This window comes from Neofelis nebulosa, chromosome 2 (assembly GCF_028018385.1).
Source record: "Neofelis nebulosa isolate mNeoNeb1 chromosome 2, mNeoNeb1.pri, whole genome shotgun sequence".
Lineage (NCBI taxonomy): Eukaryota > Metazoa > Chordata > Mammalia > Carnivora > Felidae > Neofelis > Neofelis nebulosa.
In genome coordinates this window covers 188,030,494-188,042,189 of record NC_080783.1, presented here as the reverse complement: position 1 = coordinate 188,042,189, position 11,696 = coordinate 188,030,494, and the positions used below count along the sequence as shown (strand labels likewise).

At 46.9% G+C, this 11,696-nt stretch overlaps 1 protein-coding gene across 6 annotated transcripts in view; it reads left to right on the top strand.

Annotated features, from left to right (window-relative positions):
- The first annotated feature begins 539 nt into the window (after nt 1-539).
- Nucleotides 540-11,696, top strand: part of ST3GAL3 (ST3 beta-galactoside alpha-2,3-sialyltransferase 3) — a 202,292-nt gene continuing 191,135 nt past the window's right edge. For 4 of the 6 annotated variants that reach the window (XM_058717712.1, XM_058717710.1, XM_058717711.1 and 1 more), the window contains exon 1: nt 936-1,071. Coding sequence is in view for 2 of the 6 variants with exons in the window: in XM_058717707.1 (XP_058573690.1) it covers nt 555-1,071 (517 nt within the window). In the remaining 4 variants the exon portion in view is untranslated. Of the gene's footprint in view, nt 1,072-11,696 lie in introns of all 6 variants that reach the window. The other 2 variants (XM_058717707.1, XM_058717706.1) reach the window with 1 other exon arrangement.

Below are 11,696 nucleotides of genomic sequence, written 5' to 3'. Positions count from 1 at the left end.
TTTTTGTCAGGGCAAACTGCTCTCTTTTCCTAAGGTAGGATCCCTGGGTTGGCAGCCAAGGATCGCAACCCGACAGTATCTTCTCCCTTCCGTTAATCCCACTGGAGGTCCTACGTTTCAAATTGTGCCCCAGATGGATGCCGGTGCTCTGCTGCGGGAAGGAGGGGTAGGGTGGAAGAGAGCTGGGACCTCGGGAGCTGCAAAGGGTAGACGGGGCGAGTGGTCCGGTGCCCGAACTAAAACCCTTCCTGCCAGACTCTGAAATGGGCAATAGCGAATAGCAGCCAGCGAATCCTGCCCCCACCACACCCACCCTTTACCCCACAGGATCCGTAGAGGTCTCCAAGCCTTGGGCCTCCGAGAGCCCAGTGGAGGCGCTCAGCTGGTCTCCGGGCGGCAGCTGCGCCCTCGGCGTGGAATGACGGTGACCGCCCAGCACTCTGCGCCCGGGAGGCCCCCGGCCCACCGTGCCGCACGGCGAGAAAGGCTCCCGAGGGGCTGGGTCATCCCCGCGGGCTTCAGGTGTCCGCACGAACGGGCGCCCTCCGGGCGTGATGCTGGGGGGAGAAGGATGTCTCCAGGCGGCGGACGTGCTCCGAGGAGCCAAGGCGAGGTGTTCGCGTCGACCAGCAGGCCGACCCCGCTCGGCTCCTCACCACCCGCAGCCCGGGTCCCCGCCGCGGGCGGGGTGGGCGGGTCGGGAAAGTGGGGGTGCCCGTGCCTATTGGGCCTCCGCGAGCTTGCGCTCGCCCGCTGCCCGCAGCGCAGCTCTGCATTGGTCAGCCCGGCGCCCCGCCCGGCTCCCGCGCCCCGATTGGCCGTGGATGTGCCCGACCCCCGGCGAGGGCGCTGAGGCGGAGAGCGGGATTGGTGGTCCCGCCGTCCCCGGGTCGCGGCCGCGCGCTCCGCCCGCCGCTGCGTCCCCACTATGGCGGCGCCCAGGCAGCCCACCGCGTCGTGGGCGCCCGCCGGGGTCCCCCGCGGCTGCCGCCGCCGCCTGCGCCCTCGCCTCCGCCTTCCCGCCCGCGCCGGGCCGGGCGCCGCCTCCCCCCTGCCTCCCTCTCCGCTGCGGTAAGAGCCAGTCGCGCGCGCGTCGGGGCGCGGCAGCCACCGCGGCTAACGGTGTCCGCGCCACCCCTTTCCTCCCCTCCCCTCCCCTCCCCTCCCTTCCCCCGCCGCCCCGGGTCCCGGCGGGGCTCGCGGAGCCCGCCCGCCTGCTCGCGCTGGGGAAGAAGGGACGGTCGGGACACACGGCCTAGCTGTCCTCGAGTACCGAAGTCCGGTTCGGACTGGGGACTCCGGCCCGGAGCCCGGCCCCTGGGCGACCTCGGCCGGGAAGGGGCCGCCAGGCCTCCGGGGAGGACGGCTGGACCCGGGCCGAGCGGTGTGAGGTCACCTGCGTGCGGGACCCCGCCGCGCTGCGCACCTTGGTGCAGAGGAAGGACGGGCAGGCGGGCCTCGGCTGTGGGAAGGGGAAGGAAAAGTGCTGGGAGAGCTTGAGCGGGAATCTGCAGCGTACTGGTAGCGGCTGTCCTTGCTTACCGCTTTCCTAGCAGCCAGACGTCCTGGAAACCCGGTCAGTTTGATCGGCATAGTACGCCTCTCCTGCTTCCTTTCCCTCTCACACTTTTCTTTCCCCCATTGTTAACTCGCCGGTCTTGCTTGCAAGAGGAAATAATCTTCGTGATGACAGCAGGTTTGGTTAGGATGGCGTCCTACGAATATTTTGGATTCCTTTTTACAACTGCTCATTTTTAGGATTCCGCAATAAACTTGATTTCTGTTTGTGTTTCCCTCACATGCCAGGGAGGAGTGAAACGTGTTGAGCTATAAAGCATAGTCGTTAATTGAGAGAGAGAGAGAGAGAGAGAGAGAGACCAATGGAGACAGCTGTTATTTTGTAAAATCTAGGAACTTTTTTTTGTGGATCTAGTTTGCGCTGTCTATACTATATAGCTGGTTGAACGTGAGGGTACAACGGAACACTTATTAGGTTCCCAAAAGTGAAATAGTCCGCATGGGAAATTAGGTTATTTATTTCTGAGTCAGAATCACCTTGGAGTGATGATCATTGAACTGTTTGTTATGCTTTCAAGTCAAAAGGATTAAAAGGAAGCTGGCCGAAAAGTTTATGACCAAATGGTGTTTTCAGATCTCTTATTAAGGCAATAAACAGCTCCTAAGATTTAAGGATGCTTAACTCAAGGACATTTTGAAGTATTAGGTGCTGAAGCTGCCTATTTTGCATGTCTATATAATCGTGATTTACTGAAAACAAGTTATTAAAGAGGAAATAAGATGTGCATGTTCTTAATTGGCTTTGGGTTATCACTAGAGTGTCTAATGAATGCATATTGTGCACAAGGTCATTGGACTGTGGGGAACTCAAGACCTGTAATGGAAGAGACTTGTTCTGACCGGGCCCATGAGATAGTTGTGGGAATAAAGGACACACGGGAAACTGATAACTAATGCTGTTGCCTCTGGAATTCCTAGACAGTAGGTATGGAAATCGGGAAAAGGAGAAACCCATGTGTTTGAGGAAGGTTTTACAGGGAAGGTGAGGCTTGACTTGAGCCATGAATGGGTAAGCCTGGGAGGAGGGGAGGGGATGAAGAGGAAGAAGTGAAGAAAGGAGAAAGTGAGGACGGTCTGGGGTGGGGGTGGGGGTGGGGGCAGGGGAGAACCCAAAGTGCTCAAGGGTGATTCCAGGGCGTTCCTATCAGGGAAAAGTAGGAGATAAGTTTGTACAAAAGAGGGAGGTGTAGTGTCAGATTGAGAAGTAACTTTGTCTCAGGAGAGCAAAGAATTAAACTAGTAGTAGCATTTACTTCAGGTGAAGCTGGAGTTAGCATTTAGAAAAATACATGGTAGCACTTTATTTGTTCTTGTCACTTTTGTGATTAATCTCCGCAGTGTGGATGGACAGTCCTCGTAGCTACCCAGGATCTGCCCCTCGAGACTCCCTCTTGCCTTTCTAGACTCTCCTCCCCTCGTGTTCACTTGGGTGCCAGGCCTTGCTGACATACTGCCACGCTGTTTTTGCTTCTTTCCATTTCTACTGTCATCACACTTATTTGGGGTCATTGATACCGTTCTCTTGAGTTGTTGCAGACATCCCCCAACATTTTCTTTTCTTTCCTCCCATCTATGCTGTGTACTGCCATCACCTCCAGACATCTCACTTCCCCAGTCAAGACTTTGAATGGTTCCCTCCTGTCCGTTGAATTAGGCACAGACCCGCCTGGCAAAGACACTACGGGTGAACCAATTTCTTGTCATTCCCTTAGATTTTATTAAGTTTTCCAGGTCAGTAGAAGTATTTGCTCTTTGTGCTTTGCTGTTTGTGCTCCATATCTTTGCTTATGTTGCCTTTTCTATCTTAAATGACCCCCTTGGATCTCTAATTGTTGGTTCTTACCCGTGTTTCAGGGCCATGTGATATGGAACTTCCTTTGTGAAACTTCTCTGTACTTTTCTTCCCATCCACATGGGACTTGTCTCTCCTTTAAACCATTATAATGCTGGCGTCTGCCTTTTTGGCACAGTCGTCAACATAAGACTGCAACTTTTTCGAGACATAGACTATCTTCGTCATCTAGCATGGTATTTTGTACATAGTAGGTACTTGACAGGTGTGTTTTATATTGCACATAGCCTGGAACAGAGATGGATGCAAAGAAAGTAACTTACATGAGAGAATTCCTTACTAAGAGATCTGACGTATTGATCTGATGTATTGATCTGGATAACTTGGATTAGACTGCATAACAAAAGCCCATTAAGACTTAAGTGGCTTAATAGAACAAAAGTTGATTTTTCCTTCATGCACAGGGAACTCTGCTCCTCACAGTCACTCAGGGACCCAGACTGATGGAAACTCCATCTGAACATAGTGTTTTCCATGGTCACTTCGATTGAGTGAAAGATGGTGGTTAAGGGGCACTGATTTTGTTTTTTTAAGTTTGTTTATTTTGAGAGAGAGAGCAATCAGGGGAGGGGCAGAGAGAGAGGATCCCAAGCAGGTTCTGTGCTGTCAGGGCAGAGCATGAAATGGGGCTCGATCTCACGAACTGTGAGATCGTGACCTGAGCCAAAACCTAGTCAGATGCTTGGCTGACTGAGCCACCCAGGCACCCCAAGGGGCACTGATTTTTATTTTTATTTTTAAAGTTTACTTATTTATTTTGAGAGAAAGAGAGTGCAAGCAGGAGAAGGGCAGAGAGAGAGAGAGAGGGAGGGAGAATCCCAAGCAGGCTCTGTGCTGTCAGCGCAGAGCCAGATGCAGGGCTCAAACCCACAAACTGTGAGATCATGAGCTGAACTGAAATCAAGAGTCGGACGCTTAGCCAGCTGGGCCACCCAGGCACCCCAAGGGGCACTGATTTTTGAAGTCTCGGTCCCAAATGGCGTGTGTCACTTTCAGTCACATTTCATGGACTGAGGCAAGTCACGTGGCCACACCTGACTTTAAAGAAGAACGAGAAATCACAGTTAGCATGTGCCTGGGAAGCAAAGAGTTGGACATGATTGGTGGACGGCACGAAGGACCGCTACATCATTTATGACTATCACAGCCCCTAGAAGATTGGAAGTAGCAAAATCAGCTGGCCCGGTAGAGACCAGCACATTGACAGTAGCAAGAAATGGTCGCTCTAACTTGGCATGAGATGAAGGTGAATTGGGAAGCTGGAACTCCGTAACAGGCACTGTACCTGCCCACAGGCCAGGGCTGCTGGTACAGGGTATACCCTAACCACAGTGCAGTCATGCCTAAGGGCATCACAGTTTTACAGTGCCCTCAGTAATGAACACTTGAATGGTCCAAAAATAGTTAAGTTCTGTTCAAGTTATTTAGCCAGGAAGAGTGAAGTAACTTGAGGTATATATTGCTTGCTGAACTAAGAAGGACTCTTAGTTTCACTTTGGTTTAATTGGGTTTGCTTGAGGCCATCAAACTTGGGTATTTGGCGAGGGGATTTCACTTTTGGTAAAGAAGAGAAGCAGAGAGCGGTTGGAGCTGTGGTTCAGAAGACAGGGTCTGGGTTGAAATCTTGTCTCTGCCACTAATTGTCTGACACTGAGGAAGCATCTTATTCTTGAGCCCGAGATTCCCCATCAGTAAAATGCGCAGGGTGTTCTCAGTGCATAGGGTGAATAAAAAGTGTTTGTTTATGGCAAGTGCTTTGCGCAGTACCTCGTTCAGAGGACGCACCCCCGTTCAGGGACATCACCAGCAGCAGTAGCAGGATTTGAAAAACCTTTGAGAAAACTCAGGAATGTAGGTAGAGGTGTTCCCCCAGATTTTCCTACCTTTTTCCTTTCCTTGGATAGCATTCCTGCCACACCTTTCTTATTTTCACATGTGTCGTATTTTATATGACGAAGCTGTGTGCCTGTCTGTGTCCTCCATCCCACTCGACACCCTACTTGTGACCCAAGTATTTACTGAACAGGTGCTGTGTGCAAGGCTCTGTGCTGGGTCATGGCATTGTAAGTAAGAAAGGTGTGTCCCTGGCCTGAAGGGGCCTGTAGTCTGGTAGGACCGGAAGCCAGTGAACTCAGCAGTGAAAATACATTTGAGGGGCCTGTGGGATCTCCTAAAAGGGCACCTGCTGTCACATTGGAATATAAATCATGGTTTTCCGGAGACGTTCACACCAGCCCAAGTCTTGAAGAACAACTGGTTATAAGAAGGGTGGATATGGGTTTGAAAGGCTTTCAGGCAGGAAATGTGTGTAATGCCCTAGAAACACGAGAGTGTGGCTACATCCTGAGGACACTTGAGTGGCAGGAGGAAAGGGTATGTTTGTGGAGTGTGTGGAGGCTGCAGGAGGCGGCTTGCGAAGGCTGTGAGTTCAGGGGACAAAGCTTTTATCCTGCGCATGATTAGTAGCCACGGAGGGGTTCCAGGGTAGGAAATCAGCTCTGCCTTTTAGGAAGGTCCCTGTGTGTGGAGGGCGCAGAGGAGTGATTATCCCGTTTCCCTGACAGGGGAAGTGCTGAGTGTGCAGCCACAGTTCTGAGCCTGCTACACGAGGGTTGTAAAATATTTATGTGTGGGGAGAGAGGAGAAGGAGGCGAGTGCGGGGAGGGTACCAGTTGGACTACTGCCATGATGCGAAGGCTGTGTCCGTGCCCTTCCTGGGCGGGAAGAGCGCCCTGGACGGGGGCCAGCAGACCAGGGTTTCAGTCATGGCTTCCGCAGTTTCTACAGTAGGACCCCGGGCCAGTTTCAGAACCCCTTGTGTCTTGGTTTCCAGATTTGTAAAATGGGGTAAAAAACAGCTACCTTGCAAGATTGCTGCCCTGGAGACTCGGACAAAAAGATGTTAAAAGCCTGGTGCTATTAGATAACATAAGGGACCTTCTTCTAATAAAAATAATAATTTTAAGGGGCGCCTGGGCGGCTCAGTTGGTTAAGCTTCCGACTTCAACCTATGTCATGATCTCGCTGGTCCCGAGTTCGAGCCCTACATCGGGCTCTGTGCTGACAGCTCGGAGCCTGGAGCCTGTTTCCGATTCTGTGTCTCCCTCTCTCTCTGCCCCTCTTTTACTTGTGCTCTCTCTCTTTCTCTCTCCCTCTCTTTCTCTCTTTCTCTCTCAAAATTAAATAAACATTTAAAAAATGATAATGATAATAATAGTTTTAAGACTTATAAGGTTTAGCATATTACCTGGCTCATGGTAGGTGATGAAATCATTAGCCTTAAATCCCACCATCTAGAGATAACCACTGCCATCCCTGTGGTTTTATTTCTGCATTTTAAGTGGTTGGTGATGCTGGTCTGTCTGGGAGTGTTAGGCATCAGGGGATTATTCTGAGATCAAGAAGGGAAGAATTGATACAGATATCATACCAACTTAAACATTCTTTAAAGGCCAGCACATTATATATGGCTCTTCAGCTGCTGCCAGCCCTCACCCAGAAGTCACACATGCACATGTGCACATACTCTTGCTACTGGTGTTACTATAATGTGCTCACTGCATGTGCAACAAAAAAGTGTGTATTTCTTCAGCCTGTTGTCATCATCGACGGCTTCCCCCCTGAAATTTTGCTCCTCCTCAGTCTTCTGAGCATGTTTTTATTTTTTATTAAAAGCTTTTTTTAACATTTATTTATTTTTTTAATGTTTATTTATTTTTGAGACGGAGAGAGACAGAGCATGAACAGGGGAGGGGCAGAGAGAGAGGGAGACACAGAATCTGAAACAGGCTCCAGGCTCTGAGCTGTCAGCACAGAGCCCGACCTGGGGCTCGAACTCACGGACCGTGAGATCATGACCTGAGCCGAGGTTGGACACTCAACCGACTGAGCCACCCAGGCGCCCCCTGAACATGTTTTTAAAGATGATAATGGAACTTTAATTGGGTTTGTTCTCCATTAGGTTCCTCCCTGGTCATCCTGGCTGACAGGAGTTCCTCCCCTCTGAGCTCCTGTACCACTTAATTTATGTTATTCTGATTAAATGTCATCTACTGCCTTGTCTTATCATTATTTGTCTATATATCAGTACATTTTCCCATTCCTTGATGTCAGTTTTTCTTACACAGTAATAGAAAGATGGCATGTTTATGTATTTTTAACATGACTTAAAAACCCACTGAAGCCTTTTGTTTGAAATATGTTGAACAGGTTAGAAAATTCAATGACTGGGGTGCCTGGCTGACTCGGTTGGTAGAGTATGCAACTCTTGATCTTGGGGTTGTAAGCTGGAGCCCCACATTGGGTGTAGAGATTACTTAAAAGTAAAATGTTTAAAAAAGAGAAAATTCTATTGCTAGATTAAAAAAAAAAAGTTTGTTTATTTATTTTGAGAGAGAGCACACATGTGTGCATGTGGGAGAGGGGTAGAGAGACTGGGAGAGAGAGAATCCCAAGCAGGCTCCTTGCTGTCAGTGCAGAGCCGGATGCTGGGCTTGATCTCACGAACTGAGATCATGACCTGAGCCGAAGTCAAGAGTCGGACGCTTAACTGATTGAGCAACCCAGGCGCCCCAAGTTTTTTTCTTAATTAATTAATTAACTAATGTAAACTCTACATCCAGTGTAGGGCTCAAACTCATGACCCCGAGATCAAGAGTTGTATGCTCTTCTGACTGAGCCAGCCAGGTACCCCACTAAGTTTTTTTTTTTTTTTAATTGAAGTCTAGTTAATGCTTTATTACTAAATCTTTAAAACATATAAAAAATAAATTATGCAGCAGTGATTCTTAGGGTTTTTAGTCTCAGGACCCCTTTATAAATTTAAAAATTATTGAAACCCTAAAGAACTTCTACTCCTGTGGGCTTTGTTTATTGATATTTAATACACTAAAAATTACTGAGAAAACTTTAAATCCTAAGAATACAACCATACATTCCATTAGCTGTGAGGACAGTGATGTGACAACAGCTGTTATGTAGCCTTTGGATAATGTGCTAGACCCTTGTGAGAAAATGAGAGTGAATAAGGCAAATGGTGTGTTCGAATTATTATGAAAGTAGTTTTAAACTCATGGATCTGCTGAAAGGGCCTTGGGGACCCTCATGGGTACATGGACCACTTTGATGACTACTGACATATAAATGTGAGAGTTTTTATAAGTGACACTTTTATATCTTTTTGGCAACAAAGTAACATAAAGGTGGATATACTACCAAACATTGGTTTTCAAAATGCGTTCAACACAGTATATTTTTTTTAAAAAGTAACTAGTTTCTAGCTTTGGTTAAGACAAGTCCTTTACCTTGAAAGGACAATTGTGTGTATTTTTGGAATATCTGCAAAGTACCATACTGCTAACAGACATTTGTCGTGCCAGTCATGGTCAGCAAACTTGGAACACGAGTATTTTTGTAAAAGAAAAATACACAACTGCTCTTTTAGTTCTAGAAATCTTAATATGCTGTCTGTCAGACAATACTTAGAGAACTTCTTTGAGATGTAAGAGTTTCGTGGTTACTCACCATCTCATTATCAAATTTGGTTATGATCCTATTTCAGAGATTCGATTCTTACGAGATTAGCGACATTAATGTCATTCTGTAATGCGTAAACTGCACTGCATCACAGAGCAGGTGAACAAATAATGATCCACTCTCCTCCATGCTGTGGGACTTTCATACTTCCTGAGGATTTTTCCTGAGCCTCGTGCCGCAAGACATTTGACATGGGGTTGTGTAAGTGTTGGTTGAAGTTAAATGTTAGAAATGTTTATAAGTAAAAGTTTTGTTTCTTTCCATACTTTGGTGAATCATTTTGAGTATGCTTTGAGATGCACATCATGTCTGAAGGCAAAGGGCCTGAGGTATTGCAGTAGCCTCTTCTTGGTCTTGGCTTAGTCTTTTCCAGGCTGTGCTCCATATCACTATCCCAGTGATCTTTCCAAAATACAGACCTGACTGTATCATTTCTCTGCTTAATCCCCGAAGTGGTTTTCCATTGCCAATGGGATAAATTTCAGACTCTTTAGCATGGCATCTAAGGCCTCTCCTACCATTTTACTGCCTCACCTTCTTTGCTGAAGCTTTTCCTATATGTCATTAATTTCCATCATCTTACAATGTTTGTACTCTAACTGCATGCACCACCCTGCTCTCTCTCGAGGGCAGACATCACACTGTGTTCCTACGGTTGTACTCAGGTGCCTAATAATGGCTTCTGCCTGGACGTATGTTATAATATACGTTCTATACATTAAGCTAACATGTTGTCTGTAGGTAGATTAATGTTATATGTTCTATATGACGTATATAGTATTATATATATATATATATATATATATATATATATATATATATATAAAGCATGGCAGATAAACAATGTGGAACTACTATGTAGGCCTAAGACATTTAATGTCTCAAATAACAGGAGTGAAGAGAACAGTTAACTTGTATTTTCTTTCTTTCTTTCTTTCTCTCTCTCTTTCTTTCTCTCTCTCTCCCTCCCTCCCTCCCTCCCTCCCTCCCTCCCTCTTTCTTCTTTCTTTCTTTCTTTCTTTTCTTTCTTTTCTTTCTTTCTTTCTCTTTAGATCATGTGTGTATGTATGTAGTCTCCCTGCCCAGTGTGGGGCTTGAACTCATGACTCTCAGATCAAGAATTGGATGCTCTACTGACTGAGCCACCCAGGTCCCTTAAATGCTTTATTTTTAAAAAAAAAAAATTTAATGCTTACTTATTTTTGAGAGAGAGAGAGAGAGAGAGAGAGAGAGAGAGATTGTGAGTGGGGGATGGTCAGAGAGAGAGGGAGACACAGAATCTGAAGCAGGCTCCAGGCTCTGAGCTGTCAGCACAGAACCCGACATGGGGCTTGAACTCACAAACAGTGAGATGACACCTGAGCTGAAGTCGGATGCTTAACCAACTGAGCCACCCAGGTGGCCCTGTTTTATTTTTTTTTAAGTTTATTTATTTATTTTTAGTACTTTCTCTACCCAACTTGGGGCTCAAACTCACAACCCTGAGATCAAAAGTCGCATGCTCTACCCTCTGAGCCAGCCAGTGCCCCCATATTTTCTAATATTGTATTTTACGCTCAAAACAACAGAACACTATAATGATACCTATCACTAGGTCTTTTTTAATTTTTTCTTTTTTAATGTTTATTTTTGAAAGGGGGCCAGGGGACGGAGGATCAGAAGCAAGCTCTGCACTGACAGCAGGAAGCGCGACATGGGGCTTGAACTCACAAACTGTGAGATCGTGACCTGAGCCGAAGCCGGACAGGCAACTGCCTGAGGCACCCAGGTGCCCCTAAAGTCTTAATATGCCATATCGTATCAGAGTTTTGTTTTGTTTTGCTTAAAGAGATAGAACATTACATTTCCAATAAATGCCTCATAAGTATTTTTCCCTAGTCTTTTTCCTCGTTCACCAGAGAAAACTATCTTGAATTTAAAGTTTTTAAAGCCCCATACGTGTTTTTATGCTTTTGCCACATGTTATATCCCACGTACTGTACATACCAGGGGTTGGCGAATGGACTTGCGGGTTTTATTGGAACACTGCCATGCCCATGTTTAAGTGTTGTTATTGACTGCTCTCATGCCATAGTTTTCTGGACACATTGCCATCTCCCAGCCCCCTTCAGCCCCTGCCTGTTGATCTCAATTGGCTCAGGCAAAGGAGGGTCATCTCCTCAAACTGATTGCGTTCAGCAATTTTTAAATTTCCACATAGAATTTACCTTTTCCAAATAAGGCATCATGTCTACAACCTTGTCCTCCAAACACCATTAAAACAGTGTTAAGCAAAACCCCCTTAAAACCAAACCGTAACAGCTCCTATTCTGAAAGGGTTGTTTTTTGTTTGTTTGGTTTTTGAGTAAAAACAAAGAACTGAAAGTTTTGTTTCCTTGGGTAACCCCTCCCCAACCCCCCTTTTCCTCAGCTACTTCTGAAGGGAGTATCCGACCAGGGACAAAACATTTTCCGTCTTCTGTTTTTATCATCTTGGTAGATATCTAATTTTCACTTAGTCACTGACCACCTGTGTTATAGGAGCCTGGGTCCAATCAGGGGAGAGAAACCACATGGGACTTTGAGCAGTCAAGCTTTAAGAATTATTATTGTTGTTATTATTATTTTAAATGTTTATTTACTTTTGATCACACTCACAGAATGTGAGCAAGAGAGGGGCAGAGAGAGAGGGAGACACAGAATCTGAAGCAGGCTCCAGGCCTTGAGCTGTCAGCACAGAGCCCATGCGGGG